This window comes from Patella vulgata, chromosome 3 (genome assembly GCF_932274485.2).
Source record: "Patella vulgata chromosome 3, xgPatVulg1.2, whole genome shotgun sequence".
NCBI lineage: Eukaryota > Metazoa > Mollusca > Gastropoda > Patellidae > Patella > Patella vulgata.
This window is the reverse complement of record NC_065881.2, coordinates 9,173,447-9,195,096: the sequence shown is the minus strand read 5'-3', so window position 1 is coordinate 9,195,096 and position 21,650 is coordinate 9,173,447. Positions and strand designations below refer to the sequence as shown.

At 41.7% G+C, this 21,650-nt stretch overlaps 1 protein-coding gene across 1 annotated transcript; it reads left to right on the top strand.

Annotated features, from left to right (window-relative positions):
• Positions 1-1,485: 1,485 nt before the first annotated feature.
• Positions 1,486-20,841, top strand: LOC126815351 (mucin-2). Its single transcript, XM_056099812.1, has 12 exons — positions 1,486-1,611; positions 3,463-3,540; positions 5,744-5,812; positions 6,567-7,691; positions 8,586-8,762; positions 10,167-11,885; positions 12,601-14,169; positions 15,091-15,301; positions 16,931-17,046; positions 17,631-17,768; positions 19,036-19,133; positions 20,570-20,841. The coding sequence occupies exons 1-12, from the start codon at positions 1,539-1,541 to the stop codon at positions 20,747-20,749; spliced, it is 5,553 nt and encodes a 1,850-aa protein (XP_055955787.1). The 5' UTR covers positions 1,486-1,538; the 3' UTR covers positions 20,750-20,841.
• The last annotated feature ends 809 nt before the right edge of the window (positions 20,842-21,650 follow it).

Genomic DNA, 21,650 nt, shown 5'->3' with positions numbered 1-21,650 from the left:
CAAACTCGAGCTTGCGCATTTGCTGATTGGATAACTTGCATGCGCACAGATTAACTGTATTTTGTCGACTTGTCGGGTTGTGAAAAATCGACAGAAATGACCCGACAAGTCTTTAGCAGTGGGAGGAAAACGAAGGACCAGGAGAAAACCCACTAGGTTTGACAGGCGACCCTACTGCTTGCCACGTACAAACAACCGGGGACTCGAAACTATACGCCAATTGACTCAATGACAGACCTTATGATACAGCGCGCACATGCTAACCATTCGGCCACCCCCCCCCCCCCCCCCTTAATGGCCTCACTTTACCTTACTTTTGTCGCATATCACCCCCTTTGATCTTGTTGTCCTGTATGGTCTTATGAATTGTTGTTATAGTTTTTCTGTATATATTGACCTCATAATTTTTGTATTATAAAATCGCTGTGGTGAGAAGAGATGGCGGGTCGTCTTCTCTCTTTGTCATAATAAAAAAACCAAATCAAAATGTGTATTCAGGTGACTTTTTGATTTACAAGGACCTTTTTATTTTTGTGTTTTTACCGATTTTCAACCCTTTAAGTGTAAATAATTTAATTAAATCAACCTGTCCATAGTATCATATTTATTGTATTGGACGTTAAATCTGTAATAAACAACTACATCATTTGTATTACTGTATTACCTTGATAACGTTGAGAGAATACTTTTCGAAATTTCGCCCAAATAAATTAATAGCTGTTTTTTCCATAAGTCGGGGGGGGGGGATGGTTAGCGTGTGCGCGTTATATCATAAGGTCTGTCATTGAGTTAACTGGCGTGGTTTTCAATCCCGGGTTGTACGTGACAAGGAGTAGGGTCGCCTGTCAACTTCGTGGGTTTCCTCTGGGTCCTCCGGTTTTCCTGCCACTGCTAAAGACCCCTTCACGCAAGCGAATTATGGAAAGAAAATTGAACCATATATTAGTCCCGAAATGACCTAGTTTGTATAGAGTGGACGTTAAACTCCATTTCTCTGTCTCTCTCTCTCTCTCTCTCTCTCTCTCTTACATAATGTACCTTTAACAACGTTTGTGAGTCTTGCTGAACGTGGATAAATATAACCCTTGTAGTCAACGTCCAGTCTAATAATACAGAATAAGGAGTGGTGGACATGATTTGTTTAAATTAGTATCCAAACATATTCACCTGACAACAAAGTAACAATCATTATTTTAAATTCAGTCATTATTATAGAAATATGCACGTCCACAAACAATGCATATTATTGTTAGGCTGTTTTCCTTTACGCACTGTTCCCATTAATCGAAGTTTTGGGTGTTTTCTTTGTTATTCGTTTTCCTTTTCAATATTGTTCCCAAGAAACACGGGTGGCCATATTGTTTTTATTTTTAATTTTTAAGTTTGTGTTTTCATCAAAAAATACATCCCAGATGCCAGGTGTTTATTACGTGTAGGTAATTTGTGTCTATTCAGCTGGGGTATTTTGAAGGTGATAAGTATATAAATTCAACTAAATCTATCGAATAATGTAGAATAGTCCATCGTATTCAACCAAAATGAATTCTGCAATTACTTGTTTGGTTGTACTCGCGTCTCTGTTCTGTGTGGGATCTGCAATTTCATATTGCGGTAAGCTTTTTTATTTATTTCATTTTTTTTTTTTTTTTCATTTCTTTTTTTATTTAATTCATTTTTTTTCTTCCATTATAATATTTAAATTTTTTATCTGCACGAGCTGATATATGTTTAATACAAAACAGCAAATATCTGACCGGCTTTCAACGTCCGATTCGACAGATGGGTGAAAATATTTCAACCACAAAATATCTCAAATTTATACCATTTTATACTTCGAAATACCGCCAAGACGCACAATGAATTTGGGGATTTTGGAGGCTAAAGCGTAAAATTATAAATCGCAGCAAATTCTGCGATTCATGTCTATAGTTTCAATGACATTTTATAATTGAACTGGAATATCCAGGGACCCGTTTCACCAAATTTTAAGTAAAATAAAATCAAAATTATAGTAATTGGATTGGATAATATTACATTGATTTTAGTGCGAAGCCAATCAAAATTGAAGTATCTACTAAAATTTGGATTTTATCTTTAGTTAAAATTTCGTGAAACTGACCCCTGGGTCGAAATTCTATGGAATACAATTACTGATTTAATACTGAGTTACATTTAGACAAAGATTCTCTAGTCTTTGCAAATTGTATTATATCATCGTGTTTCCGCAGCCATTTTGAAAAGAGGGCAGGTACCAAGTGAAAAATCCATTTTAGAAATTATTTTTTTGGCCAATTATTCTTTCATCATTTTTTGCTTCAGAAAAAAAATATGCGTTAGCCTAAACCTAACCCTAGTTTTAAAAAAAAAAATTCTTCATTATCCCATGGTATAAAGCGCTTCCTTTCCGATATATTTGACATTTTGAGTCATTTTACGGAACCATCAGCCATCTGGAATTGATTATCAATTTTCTCCCAGACCCGCATATCCGATTTTGGAAGACTTGTGGCGGTATGTTGATTAGCAGCTAACCTACAAGGCACGTTTCGTTTTTTTATAGTTCAAAATTTCGTTTTACTTGTCTTTACTACACTAAGATCTAGAAGAGTTGTTAATTAAGACTTGTTCTGCTTTTTAAATATAACCCGCGTTCTGGTTGATGATGGATTAGCCAATGGAACGGTTCGTTACAACGAGTTCTTGGCGTGTGATGCACGAAACTGTGTGTATTCTACTAGAAACATCAACGAAGATTGGTTAATCAAATGTCTGACGTCATAGGGACAAGAGCCACTCGTATGACCCCTGACGCGACCTCCCACAACTCAGATTTTCGTCCCATCCGAACGACTAGACAACCTTCCTTGTCAGGCCCTCCGTCATGCACCAGTGACAAGAAAACCACGATTAACTTTCCCGGCCAACACCGGAATCGAACCCGCGAACTCCAGGTTAGCGAGCCAGGGTCTTACCCACTTAGGAGATGCTAATTGAAGGGACAGTCATGTTATAAATTATGTCATTCTGCACACACAGATCCATCTACGTCATTCCTCGAGAATAGATATCTGCTCTAAATGGCCGCCATATCCAGAAATTAGTATACAGCGGTTTTGTAATGCGTTTCTACTCCTTTTCACATCTGTCATACACACAAAGACTGAATAAACCTTTTCAATTTTATTAAATGGAAGCAGAACAAATACCTATCAAAATTCTCGAAATATACTTAGTGTTTTCGACTAAAATCGTCGATTTAGGACTTAAAATGTCGGTCAACTACCTTAGTGTTTGTTTTCAAGCGGAGCTAACTGTAGACAGACAGTCTAAGTTTAGTAAGAAATTATGTAAATGACATTTTTAAGCGTATATTCATTTCGTCGTATCTTTTGTCGTTCAGTACATATTCATTTCGGCGTATCTTTTGTCGTTCAGTACATATTATTTATTTATATTTTACAGACATTTATCCCATGTTACCTGTTTGTGCAGCAACAACAACAACAACAACAACACAAAAACCAGCATTTGATATTTGTGGTAAGTACTGAGATTCATTCATTCATTTGACTGCAGGTTGTTATATTATATATGAATAAAGTATACAATAAATAAGCGTGGCCCGAGAACAGAACCTTGTGAAATACCACACAAAATATATTAAATCACACAAAGAGAGAGAGAGAGAGAAAGAGAGAGAGAGAGAGGCCGCGTTTAACATCCACTCGACGCAAACTAGGTCATTTCGGGACTAACACATGGTTCAATTTTATTTCAAAAATTCGCTTGCGCGTAGGGGTCTTTAGCATTGGGGGGAAACCGGAGGACCCGGAGAAAAGAATCACACAAAAAGCAGTGCTCTTACAGTACTTTTAAGTCTCATTGCGTCAGGAATATCAGTCCAAACTTTCATCGATCTATGCTGCTCTCTATGCAACAATCCTGTCGCCATTTTGTAGTTCGCGAACATAATTGATATACCTGCTTTTTTAATTATCTGGCGTTGGTAGTTTGATTTTGTTTGTCTAATTAAATGTTAAATAATCAATCTGAGTACATAAATGAAATAGGAGAGAGAGGGAGAAATGGGGCTTAACGTCCACTCGACACAAACCAGGTCATTTCGGGACTAACATAAAGATCCAATTTTATTTCAATAATTCGCTTGCGCGTAGGGGTCTTTAGTAGTGGGAGGAAACCGGAGGACCCGAAGAAAACCCACGAGGTTGGACAGTCGACCCTACGCTTTGTCACGTACAACCGGGGATTCGAAACCACGCCAGTTGACTCAATGACAGGCCGTATGAAACAGCACGCACGTGCTAACCATTCGGCCATCCAACCCCCCAAATGAAATGGGATTTAACGTCCTACTGTTCTGCTCCTATTGAGTTAATGAAGACCGGCATAAGCCATACAGTGTGCTATAAGAGAAATGTTGCCCGGACAGCGGCGCAACGGCCTACTATTATATCGAAGTCCAACTGCCAGGGGATTTTTTTTATGAGATTTTTGCCCGAGTTCACAAAGCATTCTCAGACTTAAGTTCAGAATTTACTCAACTTTCAATCACTGTTGATGGAAAAAATCTTTGATCCAGAAACACAAAACTTTGCAAATAGTTTCTTTTTGATGTATTTGATACATTAAAACAACAAAAGTTTTATAAAGAGCTATATTTTAGTTAAAATAAGGCCAACAATTTTTAGTAAATTCTTAACTTAAGTCCGAGAATGCTTTGTGAACTCGAGGCCTTGCTTTTTTCGTCTCATCCAAAGGACTATACGCCTATGTATACACGGGTCCTCGGTTTTTCGTCCCATCCGAACGACTAGATAGCTGTCTTTGTCAGGCCCTCCGTCCTGCACCATTGACAATTTGCAGTACATAAAGGCGTGGATTAAACCATGATAAGTTTTAGCGAAACATGTAAATGACACAATGGGCCTTAAATTAGCTAATTAGCTATTTAGTAATTGATCGAGGAAGATTTTTATAATAAATAACTGAATTAGCTATCGAGTAATTTAATTGATCGATGATGGGTTTTTATGGGCCTTTAGTAAATAACTGAATTAGCTATCGAGTAATTAATCAAGGATGATTTTTTATGGACCTTTAATAAATAATTTAATTAGCTATTGAGTAATTAATTGATCGTGGATGATTTTTTTATGGACCATTAATAAATAATTTAATTAGCTATTGAGTAATTAATTGATCGAGGATGATTTTTTATGGGCTTGAATAAATAACTGAATTAGCTATCGATGATGATTTTTAATGGAACACAGTATCTTAGCAACACAGACAAATAATTATTTGTTTGTAGTAAATTATACAGCCCGAGAAAGTGTCCCCGATATATCGTCGGAATTTACGGCATGAGAGCGTGAGCGGGAAATGGTGTTTTACGTCCACTCGACACAAACGTGGTAAATTTGGACCTAATATATGGTTTAATTTTATTTTAATAATTCGCTTGCGCGTAGGGATCTTTAGCTGTGGGGTGAAACCGGTGGGACCGGAGAAAAACCCACACGGATGGACAGGCGAACCTACTCCTTGTCATCTACAAGCGGGGCATCGAAACACCGCCACTTGACTCATTGACAGACGTTATGATACAACGCGTACGGAGAAAATCATTCGCCCACCCATCCCCCCACCCCCCTTCGCCAACCCGTTCGTTACGTAAGGGTAATTTAGTTCTAATATAATGTCTTTGTTTGTATTTTTACAGCTTTTCAACCTAGCCATTCGAGCTGCCAGCAAGTTGAAGTTATAGAACCCGCATATTGTAAAGTGTTTCGTAAGTTATGTATTGTTATGGTATAACAACCTCATTATGTGGCTAAGTGAAGTGAAGTGAAATGGGGTTTAACGTCCTGCTATTCTGCTCTGACTGGGCTAATGAAAACGGGCATACGCCATACAGTGTACTATGAGGGAAATTTTGCCCGGGCAGCGGCACTACGTCCTACTCTTGTATCGAATTCCAAATGTCAGGGGATCTTTTACGTGCATGCCAATGTATACACTGGTCCTCGGTTTTTCGTCCCATCCGAATGAATAGAAATGGGGGTTTAACGTCCTACTGTTCTGCCCCGACTGGGCTAATGAAGACGGGCATACCCTTTACAGTGGGCTATGAGGGAAATTTTGCCCGGGCAGCGGCACTATGGCCTGCTCTTATATCGAATTCCAACTGCCAAGGGATCTTTTACGTACATTCCAATGCATACACGGGACTTTGGTTTTTCGTCTCAAAGCAGAACAGTAATTTACGCCGTGCGCTCAGGTTTTCTCTTGGTCTCTCGGTTCGAACACGCGACCTTCGGGCTAGCGAGCCAGCGTCTTACCCACTCAACCATCGTGGCTCCCGTTTCGATACGATCAACACGGTTGCTTCGACTAAGCTAAATATATGATAAGACCTGATAGGATCATCACGATTACTCCAACCAAAATTAAAACCACGATCTCAAACACAGCACGAATTGTGATAGTGGGAACCTAGCATTAAGAACAATAATAAAATAACCCTTATACTATTTATTTTTTAGCTTTGTGTAGGTATTGTGAGTCGAACTGTGCTAGTGTACCGGGCTTTAATACACCTGAACCAACCACGCCAGAGCCTACCACACCTGAACCAACCACGCCAGAGCCAACAACACTAGAACCAACCACACCGGAACCAACTACTCCAGAACCAACCACACCGGAACCAACTACTCCAGAACCAACCACACCGGAACCAACTACTCCAGAACCAACCACCCCGGAACCAACTACTCCAGAACCAACCACACCGGAACCAACTACTCCAGAACCAACCACACCGGAACCAACTACTCCGGAGCCAACAACACCGGAACCAACAACACTAGAAGCTACAACGCCGGAACCAACTACTCCAGAACCAACCACCCCGGAACCAACTACTCCAGCACCAACCACCCCGGAACCAACTACTCCAGAACCAACCACCCCGGAACCAACTACTCCAGAACCAACAACCCCGGAACCAACTACTCCGGAACCAACCACCCCGGAACCAACTACTCCAGAACCAACCACCCCGGAACCAACAACACTAGAAGCTACAACGCCGGAACCAACTACCCCAGAGCCAACTACATCAGAACCAACCACGCCGGAACCAACAACACTAGAAGCTACAACGCCGGAACCAAGCACGCAGGAGCCAACTACTTCGGAGCCAACCACACCGGAACCAACTACTCCAGAACCAACCACACCGGAACCAACTACTCCAGAAGCAACCACACCGGAACCAACTACTCCGGAACCAACAACACCGGAACCAACAACACTAGAAGCTACAACGCCGGAACCAACTACTCCAGAACCAACCACCCCGGAACCAACAACACTAGAAGCTACAACACCGGAACCAACTACCCCAGAGCCAACTACATCAGAACCAACCACGCCGGAACCAACAACACTAGAAGCTACAACGCCGGAACCAACCACGCCGGAACCAACTACTTCGGAGCCAACCACACCAGAACCAACCACTCCAGAGCCAACTACGCCAGAACCTACCACGCCGGAACCAACCACACCGGAGCCAACCACACCGGAACCAACTACTCCAGAGCCAACTACCCAAGCAATTGAGCAGTTTGATGATCCAGAACAACAGCGGTGCGCGGTCCTGGGTAAGTGATATATTTATATCGTTATAAATAATCTCGAAAAGTTCATCTTCTACACACATTAAAGGAGCTAAATCGCTAATATTTGGAGCCTAGAAATTGACACAAATGGGTTGAAACGCATATAATAATGTAATATGAATGTATATAAACTGATTTACATTCAATCGTTTCCGTTTTTACTCTAATTTCAAATCACGTTATCTCCGGCGAAATACGCCAGAAGTCTCAATCGAATGGCAATCTCTAGCGTTTGGTTATTTCAGTTCTACTAATAGTATTTATTGCGCATGCTCTCCAGATAAGAATATGACTTGTGGAATATGTCTAGCCCCGTTCTTCGAGTCCCTTGTTACAAATGGTGCTGAAACGCATTCGTGAAATGAAAAAAAAAATTAAATGAAATGGGGTTTGAAGACCTACCTTTCTGCTCCGGACTGGGCTACACGATTCGTGTACCAATGGTAAAATGTTTATTTTGTCTTAAATATTGGATATCATAAGACGGGCATACATCATACAGTGTGCTATGAGGGAAATTATGCCCTGACAGCGCGCTACGACCTACTCTTATATCGCATTCGAACTGCCAAGTGATCCTTTACGTGCACGCCAAATTGTACACGGGATCTCGATTTTTCGTCCCATCCGAACGACTAGACAACTGTCCTTGTCAGGCCCTCCGTCCCGCACCACTGACAAGGGGAAACCACGCCGAAAAATCCCGATGAACCTTCTCGGCCAACACCGGAAGCGAACCCGCGACCGCCAGGCTACCGAGTCAGCGTCTTACCCACTTGGTCACCGTGGTTTCCAAAGTGGTTTCGATTTTTTCCAAAACCATATAGTATGTAATAATAACATAGTTTTTCTTTTTCTTTCTTTTTTTTTCTTTAGCTTCCGCTCCGGATATGTGTATGATTCCATCAGTAATGGATGGGTGTTGTGCGTGTCCAGATCTTTATCCAACTTTACCTAACTGCCCAACAACAACACCGCCGCCCACTACAACACCGATGCCAACTACAACTACAGCGCCGCCTACCACAACACCATCGTTTTGTCCTGTTTTTGGTGAGGTTCTATTTTCTTCTTTTATATATTTAGTCTCGGACACCCAGAAGACTAGGTTACACCATCGTTTTGTCCTGTTTTTGGTGAGGTTCTATTTTCTTCTTTTATATATTTAGTCTCGGACACCCAGAAGACTAGGTTACACCATCGTTTTGTCCTCTTTTTGGCGAGGTTGTGTTTTCTTCTTCTATATATTTAATCTCGGACAACCAGAAGACTAGGTTAAGGCATCGTTTTGTCCTGTTTTTGGCGAGACTTGATTTTCTTCTTTTATATATGTTTAGTCTCGGACTCCCAGAAGACTAGGTTACGAATGTAAAGATTTATCTAAAGCCAAGGAAGAGTTGCGCCCCCTGTCGAAATAAATCCCACATAATAAATAAACATGAATCGTAACGACTAATTAAGATTAATCAATGAGGAGAGAAATTTTACAATAAAATTTTTAGGAGTGTTGGACATTGAACAGGCAATGCAAACAGATTTTTCGGAAATGGCAATTCTTAAATTAATTTCATGGGCGCCGACATCTTGTTTTAAGGCTATTTACCCCCCCCCCCCTTATTATACTCTCTGGCTGATAAAAGTAGAGTGTGTGTACACGATAACTTAGCCAATGACCCATTTTTTCTGAAATATGAAAGACCTTCCACATTATTCGTAGATATCTGTCTGAATCACGGAGATTATTATATATTCAGTTTTAGCTGTGAGCAATTTTGATACCTAAATCTCTATTTTTTGATACCTAGAAATGGACACGAATGGGTCTCAACGCATATAGTAATGTAGTATGAATGTATATAAACTGATTTACATTCAATCGTTTCTGTTTTTACTATAATTTCTAATCAGTTATGTACGGCGAAATGACAGTCTTTGGCGTCTGGGTATTCCAGTCTACACCGGTAGTATTCTCCTGTGGGATATGGTTAGTCTCTTTCATCGAGACGCTTTATTACAAGCATTCTTGCGGGCGATTCGTGTTCCAATTGTCTTAAATATTGGATTTCACGAGCCCACGTTTGTTTGGCGTTATTTCGATGAACGTAGGAAAAGAAATTAAGCTCTGTGCGAGCTGGAGAGAGTCTGGACACGTGCTTGATCGTATATTTCATTTTACTTATATACGCGAATTTAATGACCCTGTCTGTCACGCGTCAACGATAGGTCTGCCTTAATAACTTGGATGCATAAATTCTCCTTGAAATTAACGATTTAGCAATCGAAACAAATATGAAGTGTGCCAGACATGATTAGCTATCTTTGCATTCGTCTTTACCTGCAGACATTCATCGTGAGATGGGTCTAGACAATAGTGAACAGTTGCTTAGTAAATTATTTTAAGAAAATTGTATATTTTAGTGGAAAGTAAATAATGTAGTTCATTTGATTTATTAACAGAGCAATACAAGGATGCGATGTGCGTTGGTACACTACTTGATGCTTGCTGTGAATGTCCGAATCTGGTTGATGGCTTAAACTGTCAACCTGAAACAACAGCAGCTGCCACTACTCCACTAGCAACAACAGCAGCAGCTACAACTCTAACAGAAACTACTCCAGAAGCTACAACACTAGCAGCAACAACTGTAACTGATACAACACCCGTAGACACAACTACTCCAGCAGCAACAACGCCAGTCGCAACTACTCTACCAGCTACTTCTCCTGCAGCTACAACGCCAGCAGAAGCAGACCCGACTACTGTAGTAACTACGACGGTACCCACAGTTCCAACTACTCCAGCTGCATCAACACCGGCAGAAACTACTCCAGCAGCTACAACACTAGCAGCAACAACCGCAGCTGATACAACACCCGATGCTACAACACCAGCAGCACCCACGCCAGCAGAAACCACTGCAGCTGATACAACACCGACAGAAACTACTCCAGCAGCTACAACACTAGCAGCAACAACTGTAGCTGATACAACACCCGCTGCTACAACACCAGCAGCAACAACGCCAGCAGAAACAACTGTAGCTGATACAACACTAGCAGCGACAACTGCAGCTGATACAACATCCGCTGCTACAACACCGGTAGGAACAACGCCAGCCACAACCACCCCCGCAGCTACAACACTAGCAGAAACTACTCCAGCAGCCACAACGCTGGTACCAACTACTCCAGCTGCATCAACACCGGCAGAAACTACTCCAGCAGCTACAACACTAGCAGCAACAACTCTCGCTGCTACAACACCAGCAGCAACAACGCCAGCAGAAACCACTGCAGCTGATACAACACCGACAGAAACTACTCCAGCAGCTACAACAGTAGCAGCAACAACTGCAGCTGATACAACACCAGCTGATACAACACCAGCAGCAACAACGCCGGCAGAAACAACTGTAGCTGATACAACTGTAGCTGATACAACACTAGCAGCGACAACTGCAGCTGATACAACATCCGCTGCTACAACACCGGCAGGAACAACGCCAGCAGCAACCACCCCCTTAGCTACAACACTAGCAGAAACTACTCCAGCAGCCACAACACTGGTACCAACGACACCGACCGCAACTACTCCAGCTGCATCAACACCGGCAGAAACTACTCCAGCAGCTACAACACTAGCAGCAACAACCGATGCTACAACACCAGCAGCACCCACGCCAGCAGAAACCACTGCAGCTGATACAACACCGGCAGAAACTACTCCAGCAGCTACAACACTAGCAGCAACAACAACCGCAGCTGATACAACACACGATGCTACAACACCAGCAGCACCCACGCCAGCAGAAACCACCGCAGCTGATACAACACCGGCAGAAACTACTCCAGCAGCTACAACACTAGCAGCAACAACTGCAGCTGATACAACACCCGCTGCTACAACACCAGCAGCAACAACGCCAGCAGAAACCACTGCAGCTGATACAACCCCAGCAGAAACTACCCCACCAGCCACAACTTTAGCAGAAACTACTCCAGCAGCTACAACACTAGCAGCAACAACATCAGCAGAAACCACTGAAGCTGATACAACACCTGCAGCAACAACGCTAGAAGAAACTACTCCAGCAGCTACGACACCCGCCGCAACTACTGCAGCAGCTACAATACCACCAACTCTCCCTGTAGTAAATACTTTATGCGAAGGACTAGGTAAGCAATATGGGAAAAACTAAATCAGAATCAATCAATTGATTCGCCCTGCACGAATTTATGAGAATCGAGTGCCCTTTAGGGACGGTGATAATGCAGTGTAACATAACTCGTTAAATTCAACCAGAACACATTCTAGTTGCAAATGTGGCTTCTTTTTAATGGCCGAAAACATAAACTACAGACCTGGTCTCCGTCGCTACTGATGTCATCCCCGCCCCCCGTGTACTCGTTGGCTTACACATAAAAGTTACCGTGGCAGTAGAAACCCGATTAAGTGTAGACGAAAACGCCGGTATCCGTGCAAAATTTCCGTCATTAGCCCACTTGGTGCAGAACAGAAGTCAGTTTAATCACATTTCAAATCATCTAATATTTCTAAATATTCAATTTTGAAAGGAAAGGGGGGGGGGGTCTACTTAAAAGTATATGACGACGTTATTTTCTATTAATGCAATACAAAATAATGTATTTTCATGAATAACCCAGATATGGGAGCGGTAACGGAAATCACTATGTAATTTAATATCTCTGATACATTTTGTGGGGCTGTTGCCGTTGATGCATATAGCACTGTGTATTTTGAATATTCCATTAGGTTACTACATATGCAAACAAGAACTGCGACAAAAATAACATCCTTGTTGAAAGCTCGGCAGTCCGCCAGTAGTCATATGATTTATGTACAATTTATATTTTTCATGTGTGGGTTCAGCTGTATACCCAGAAGTTTTATGTGCTAATGAAGACATTAAAGTGGAATGCTGTAAATGTCCTGATCTGATGGACTTGCCCGAAGTTGGCTGTACAGCCACAACACCCACAGGGACAGCAACAACGCCAGCTGCAACAACGCTAGCAGAAACTACCCCAGCAGCGGCTACAACAGCAGCAGAAACAACACCGGCAGAAACTACTCCAGCTGATACAACACCAGCAGCAACAACACCAGAAGAAACTACTCCATCAGCCACAACTCTAGCAGAAACTACTCCAGTAGCTACAACACTAGCAGGAACAACGCCAGCAGAAACCCCTGCAGCTGATACAACACCTGTAGAAACTACTCCAGCAGAAACTACTCCAGCAGCTACAACACTAGCAGCTACAACACTAGCAGCAACAACTGCAGCTGAAACAACACCCGCTGCTACAACACCAGCAGCAACAACGCCAGCAGAAACCACTGCAGCTGATCCAACACCAGCAGAAACAACGCTAGCAAAAACTACTCCAGCAGTGGCTACAACAGAAGCAGAAACAACACCGGCAGAAACTACTCCAGTTGATACAACACCAGCAGCAACAACACCAGCAGAAACTACTCCATCAGCCACAACTCTAGCAGAAACTACTCCAGCAGCTACAACACCAGCAGCAAATACACCAACAGAAACCACTGCAGCTGATACAACACTAGCAGCAACAACTGCAGCTGGAACAACACCCGTTGCTACAACGCCAGCTACAACAACGCCAGCTGAAACAACACCCGTTGCTACAACGCCAGCAGCAACAACACCAGCAGAAACCACTGCAGCTGATACAACACCAGCAGAAACTACTCCAGCAGAAACTACTCCGGCAGCTACAACACTAGCAGCAACAACTGCAGCTGAAACAACACCCGCTGCTACAACAGCAGCAGAAACCACTGCAGCTGATACAACACCAGCAGAAACTACTCCGGCAGCTACAACACTAGCAGCAACAACTGCAGCTGAAACAACGCCTGCTGCTACAACACCAGCAGCAACAACGCCAGATGAAACAACACCCGTTGCTACAACGCCAGCAGCAACAACACCAGCAGAAACCACTGCAGCTGATACAACACCAGCAGAAACTACTCCAGCAGAAACTACTCCGGCAGCTACAACACTAGCAGCAACAACTGCAGCTGAAACAACACCCGCTGCTACAACAGCAGCAGCAACAACGCCAGCTGAAACCACTGCAGCTGATACAACACCAGTGGAAACTACTCCAGCAGCCACAACACTAGCAGCAACAACTGCAGCTGAAACAACACCCGCTGCTACAACACCAGCAGCAACAACTCCAGCTGAAACCACTGCAGCTGATACAACACCAGCGGAAACTACTCTAGCAGAAACTACTCCAGCAGCCACAACTCTAGCAGCAACAACAGCAGCTGATACAACACCGGTAGAAACTACTCCAGCAGAAACTACTCCTGCAGCTACAACACCAGCAGAAACTACTCCGGCCGCCACAACTGCAGCCGATACAACACCAGCTACTACAACGCCTGTTCCTAATAGTAAGTGGGTGTGGTATTTTTCATAATATTTCGTCATTATAAGAGTTGAGACATGAGACTGACCAATACCACCTGATAACACTTTTCAGTCAAAGATTTAAAAATGTTAAAGATACGTTATGTAAGAGCTAGTATTCCTATTGCATGTCTTTATTTTGGCTCCCGGTGTTCTATAAATTATTTTAGACATTTATGAACATGACAAGTCCGTTATTTACTCTTTAGACCATAAGATGACCGAGATTAATAGATTAGAACGACCGCTAGATTTAAAAATTTAACGATATAATTGATAATCGAGACTTAGTCTCGTTTGTCCATGCCGTCGTTACGATAATAAATAATCTACACTACATCTTCAATTACCCATAACTTCGCTCAGAATAAAGTAATTTGAATGAAATTTTCAATATATTCATTTCCCATTATCTATTATAAGCAAGAAAGGCCAGTTCGTTATCTAAATAGTATATAATGCTTCACATTTATATTTAAAGTTTACAGAAGGGAAAATTCAATTTATGCCTTTGGGGTGCTTATTTCATTTCTTCTATGGTAGGCTATTCGATATTTTGTTTATCACGTGATGAATAAATTAACAGTCACGTGTTAAGTGTAATAGCTATCAGTTCCAAGTCAACATGAGCACTCTGAATTCAGTTGCTCTCAGTTGCTGATATGATCGACATAAGAACACTTGCAACTGATTGAAACTATTTCCTTTTGCGTTGCAAAGTCGACATATGCCCCGCTTTGAAGCAGAGAAAATTCAGTTCATTGTCATCCTCGGTTTCCTCAGTGGTCTCATTCCGTTCGACTCCACGGAATGAGACCACTGGGGAAACCGAGGATGGTTCTTTGTAGGCAGTTATATTCGATATCTCTTTATATATTTTCCAAACATCATTTTTCTATTTTCAGAATGTAAATACTCCGAATACGTAACTACCATTACCAAGAGAATAATTTCTGGTCAATCAACATTTGATAATACATATCCTGGTGTCGTCAGCTTTCAATCGGATTCATACACGGCTATTGGAACTCCTATCAAATTAACCATTTGCTCTGGAATAATTCTTGATGAAACGCACATTTTAACCACACTATCTTGTTTCCAGTTCGTGGATGCGTAAGTTAATCAATATACCATTTTACCTATATTACTTGATGGTCGTAATGGCCGAATGGTCTAACGCGTGAGCTTTAGATCATAAGGTCTGTCATTGATGGTTTCGATTTCCAGCTTGTACGTGACAAGAAATCGGGTCGCCTGTCCAACCTCGTAATGTTCAGGTATCATCCCCTACAACACGCAGTCGATTTATTGAAATAAAATTGATTGAGAGAGAGAGAGACAGACAGACAGACAGAGAGAGAGAGAGGGAGAGATGGGGTTTAACGTTCCCTCGACACAGACTAGGTCATTTCGGAACAAACACATGACTCAATTTTATCATAATAATTTGCTTGGGGGTCTTTAGCAGCGGGAGGAGAAAACCCAAGAGGTTGGATAGGCGACCCTACTCTTTGTCACGGTCACGTACAAGCTCGGAATCGAAACCACGCTACATGACACAATGACAGACCTAATGGTACAACGCAAACGCGTTAACCATTCGGCCACTCAAACCCCCTTGTTAGTTCGAAATGACATAGTTTGTGTCGAGTGACCGTTACTCAACACCCCACCCCCTCTTTCTCTCTGATAATCATTTAGACATTTAAAGATACATTATGTAGGATTTAGATAAAGAACTAGCCATTCTTGCTATAATAGTTCGAAAGTAGATGATGTAAAATGAATAATTTGAAAATTTCATTCAAATTACTCTATTGCAGGCGAAGATATTAGCCTTTGAAGGTTTGACAGACGTGTGCAATAATTTCAACCACCGTACTGGTTGATCGAAGCTAAGTCTCGGTCCTCCATATTTGATTAAATCAAAGTATCGCTGAACCATTCTAATCTATTTAATATCGGAGAAATCTGATGCTATCGAGAGTTGATTAAGGCCTGGATCAGTTAATTAATGTCTAATTAATACTTTAGAAAACATTTCAAGCCTAAAGAAAGACCTGCAATAGGCAGATTTAGCTCTTGCATAATGCATGTTTAATTGTCTCAAAATGACCGAGGTGTTGTGTTGACGAGATATATGGTACCTGTGTGATTTCGAGGATGGAGAGATTTGCTCGGGCATTGGCGTTTCCGGCTTCCCCTTCTTCGGTTTATTGTACTTCGGTTTACTGTAACTACCGAACGACTAGCTCTGACAGGTGAAAACCTGGCTTGGAAAATCCCAAAGGTTCTTCTCGGATTCGTAGTCGTTCGGATAGAACGGAAATTCGAGGTCCCCATGTACACATTGGCGTGCACGTTAAAGCTCCCTTGCCAGTTAGAATTCGATATAAGAGTAAGCCATAGCACTGCTGTCCAGGCTGTGCGCCCTGCATGATAAGGTCTGTCATTCAGTCAACTGGCGTGGTTTCGATTCCTCGGTTGTACGTGATAAGGAGTAGGGTCGCCTGTCCAACCGCGTGGGTTTTCTCCGCGTCCTCCGATTCCCTCCAACTGCTAAAGACCTCTACGTGCAAGCGAATTATTGAAAATAAAATTGAACCATATGTTAGTCCTAAAATGACCTAGTTGGTGTCGAGTGGACGTTAAACTAAAACAATGGTATGCTGCGATCGCCGACGGACAATGATTTGGGAATATTTTAACCTCTTTCTATACAACATAGTTTATATATTTCAGGATGGCCGATTTTTCATCTGCAGAAGCTGTCATATCAGAAACTGATACTAGCAGTACAAGTGGAGCTGAACAGACGATTCCATTAACCTACCCAATCCCAAATGAAACCACTGGGGGTTAGTAGATGAGTAGAAATGAAAATAGAATGAAATGAAGTTTAAAGTGCTACTGTTCTGCTCCGAACTGGGATAATAAAGACGAGCATACGCCATACAGTGTGCTATGAGGGAAATTTTGCCCGGACAGTGGCGCCACGGTCTACTCTTATTTCGAATTCCAACTGCCTGAAATTAGACGATAGCACGGCATTAACAAATTTTGAATCTAATGTACCGTCATGCGAGGGGAGGGGGTGGCCGAATGGTTAGTACTTGCGCGCTGTATCATAAGGCCTGTCATTAAGTCAACTGGCATGGTTTCGTATCCCCGGTTGTACGTGACCAGGAGTAGGGTCGCCTGTCCAACCTCGTGGGTTTTCTCAGGGTCCTCCGGTTTCCCCCCACTGCTAAAAGCCTCTACGCGCAAGCGAATTAATGAAATGAAATTGAACAATGTGTTAGTCACGAAATGACCTAGTTTGTGTCGAGTGGACGTTAAACCCTATTTCTCTCTCTCTCTCTCTCTCTTTCTCTCTCTCTATACCGCCATGCGTGGCGGCATTGTCCGATCTGTTGTGTTGTACTATAAATATATGTTTCAGATATGGTGGTCATGACGCTGGATACGCCAATTGACATCAACAGCGTGTCGTCAGCTCCTGCATGTGTTATAAACGACAACATGGCGATTGATGAAACTTCGTGTCAAGTGCTTGGTTTTGGTAATATGTATACTTCATGTAAGTAACGGTTATTTTTTCAAAATAAAATCCCAAGATAGGATACAACAACCGCTCCATTAAAAATATTTGAAACTAACTGGCGTATATTTTAACCTATTTTTTTACGCTCACATTTTTATGGGGACGTATATTGTCGTCGCCCATGTGCATCCGTCCGTACGTCCGTCCACAATTTGGTTGTGGATACTCTACAAGTCACAATTTTTATCCGATTTTGACGAAACTTGAAATATAGATCTATTTCCCAACGATCCTGATTCCTCTCTATATTGGCATGTATCGGACCATAAATTCATGAAATATGACCCCTGATGGCACGAAAAATCACGATTTTAGCTTGTGGAGGTGACAATTTCTATCTAAGTTTAATGAAACTTGAAGCGTATGTTTATAACCCAAAGATCTTGTTTCCTTTCGATATTCGCGCATATCGAATCGTAACTTCCTGAATCATGTCCCCAGATTGTACGAAAAATCGTGGTTTTTTTTTTTTAGCTTGTGTATTTTCTAGAGGTCACAAATTTTTATCCGATTTTAAAAACCATTCCACCATAATGAAGATTGAATTCGAATTTCGGGGAAATCGAAAGAAAATCGAGTTTGATGAAACTTAAAATATATCTTTATATCCCAAAGATTTCAGTTCTTGTCGATATTTGCGCATTTCAGTTCATAACATTCTGGATTATAGCCCCTGATTGTACAAAAAATCCCCTTTGTTTTTAGCTTGTTCTCTATCTATCTCTTGCAAAATGTGGGCGTATCGTGCCTGACAACCGCTGGTGTCACATTCCTTTGAACGGTGATATGTTAATTCTAGTGCTAGCCTCTCCATTCCACGTCAGAAATATCTACAAAACTATTGAGATATATTAGCAATAAGGGCCGGATTTGCCAACAGACATAGTAGGTCATTGGCCTAGGACCCCTGGTCATCTGGGGGACCACTGAAACTTATGAGTTTGGCCTAGGGCCCACGGACATCTGGGGGACCACTAAAACTAATGAGTTTGATTTAGGGCCTACAAGTATGAAAAACCGTCCCTGTTACCAATATAAATTATTCGGATAAGTATTAATACATCGAGGAACTGTTTAATAATCGGACATTGTATATGAAATAAACAAACTATGCATATAAGCTGAGTTGTAAAGGTCCGTCATATTAACTTTGTTAGGAATTTTATTTTAATCCCTTCAAGTGCCTGTGGGCAGGTCCGGCATTTTAAGTCGACCATTAACTGTTCCCATTGTTCTATTTCAGTTCCCTCAACCAGTTTAAGAGCTGGAGATGTTACTTTAGTTGCAAGTTGTTCTACGGACGCAGTTTGCGCAACAAGCACCGGAAGTGTGGGATGCACGGTATGTAGAATGTCGGTTCAAATGGGGTTTAACGTCCTCAGTTACTGCTCCGACTAGGCTAATGAAGACGGGTATGAAACTTTGTCCGGACAGAGGTACAGCCGTCTACTCTTATTTCTAGTCTGTGTCGAGTGGACATTACCCCCTCCCCCCTTCTCTCTCTCTCTCTCTCTCTCCATCTCTCTCTCTCCCCCTCTCTCTCTCTCTCCCCCTCTCTCTCTCTCTCTCTCTCTCTCTCCATCTCTCTCTCTAGTGTGCTATAGTGGCACTACCCGTGGCCTACACCTATATTTTATTCCAACTTCTAAGGGTCTTTTACGTGCTCACCATCGAGTACATGGAACCTCGGCTTTTCGTCCCATCCGAAAAGACCCTCCTCCGTCCTGCAACACTGTCAAGGGGACATCACGCTGTATCCAACGTCGTGGGTAGCCCCTCTCTCTCTCCCTTCCCTCTCTCTCTCTCTGAAGCGTACTGCCTCAAGGTCATAAATATTAAACCCCATTTGATTTGATCTCTAAAACACGTGAAAAAGGGTTTTATAGGTGTTTTGCCGAATAGAGTATCGCAGACGAGACAAAATGAAATGAAATGAAATGAAATAGAGTTTAGCGTCCTACTGTTCTGCTCCGACTGGTCTAATGAAGAAGAGCATGAGCCATACAATGTGCTATGGGGGAGATTTTGCCCGGGCAGTGGCACTATGGCCTATTCTTATATCAAATTCCAACTACCAAGGGATCTTTTACGTGCACGCCAATGTATTCATGGGACCTCAAACTGTCCTTGTCAGGCCCCCCGTCCTGCAAGGGGAAACCGCGCCGATGAACTTACTCGGCCAATGCAGGGATCGAACACCCGATCTCCATCGTCTTACCCATTTAGCCACCGTGGCGTCCGCAGACGAGAAAGCGGGTCATTAGTGACAGATAATCCTTGGTGTAAACATGCCTTAAAGATACAGTATGGAAGATTAGATAAAGAGCTGACAGTTCTCACTATAATAGTTAAAAACTAGATCATGTAAAGGGATTATGCTGAAAATTTCAGTCAAATTGATCCACTCTGAACTGAGTTTTTGGCGATTGAATTTTGGACCTAGCCTCGATCATCATTACTAAAGTATGTACGATAAAAAACATAGTCTCGATTATCCATTTTTTGATCTAATCAGAAGCAGTAGACTGGGTTGTAATCCACTAAATATCGCAGGCTAGCGATGCCATCGAGAGTTGATTATGGTCTGGATAATCTAATTAATGTCTAATTAATAATTAAGATAACATTTCAGGCCTAAAGAAAGACCTGCAATAGGCAGATTTAGCTCTTGCATAATGTATGCTTAAGGCCATGACTTTTGTCTTGGAATGTTATCCATTTGAGTTTCTTTTGCTGCTAAAGTTTCGAAATTCATTTCTGTGTTGTGTTATTTTTAGGGCGATGATGGTGGACCAATAATGTGTCGTGAGAAAGAAACTGGGGAATATGTAACTGTGGGGTTGATGACGTCAACTGATTGTGACGAAACTCTTCCACAGACAATTTACAGTTTAATGCCCGGTCTGCAATACAATGATATCGCTAAGAGTTACCCTTATTATGACATCACAGCATAAAGTTAATATAACTGAGGACAGTATTTATCACAACTCGTGATGTTAAAATATAAAACTATAATATGATATAAATATATATTCTTGCAGACAGACTTTTAGTTCGTTGTTTTCTTTTTTGGGGGGGGGGGGGGGCGGATCGGGGGTGTTTGGGCTTCCCATGAACAGTAGTTGCCTTAACGTGACTGGAGTAATCTTCACAGCTTGACCGAAAAATAATCTCATATGAATCATTACGTTTACACGAAAATTACTATATCTGGATTAATGTTAAAGATACATTATGTAAGATTTATATAAAGAGCTAGCCATTCTTGGTATAATAGTTCGAAAATAGATAATGTAAAACGAATAATTTGAAAATTTCATTCAAATTACTCTATTGCGAGCGAAGATATTAGCCTTTGAAGGTTTGACAAGACATGTGCAATAATTTCAACCACCGTACTGGTTGTTCGAAGCTAAGTCTCACTCCTCCATTTTTAGATTAAATCAAAATATGTCTGAACCGTTCTAACCTATTTAATATCGGAGAAATCCGATGCCATCGAGAGTTGATTATGGCCTGGATCAGTTAATTAATGTCTCATTAATAATTTAGAAAACATTTCAGGCCTAAAGAAAGACCTGCGATAGGCAAATTTAGCTCTTGCATAATGTATGTTTAATGCCAAATGGCTATATCTCGAATGTCAAATAGACGAGGTGTCATGTAATTATATCGACTATTGAACTCTTAGGGGCGTAGACAGGCTCCAGCATTAGGGCGAACGTGCATATAAAAAAGCGCCATGACAGGTACTAAATAATTTTCAAATCATTATAAATTTATATTTTGTTTTGAAAATCAAAACACAAGGTTGGTAGAATAATGTAATACTTCCAGAAAGTTCTTCAAAGCAGG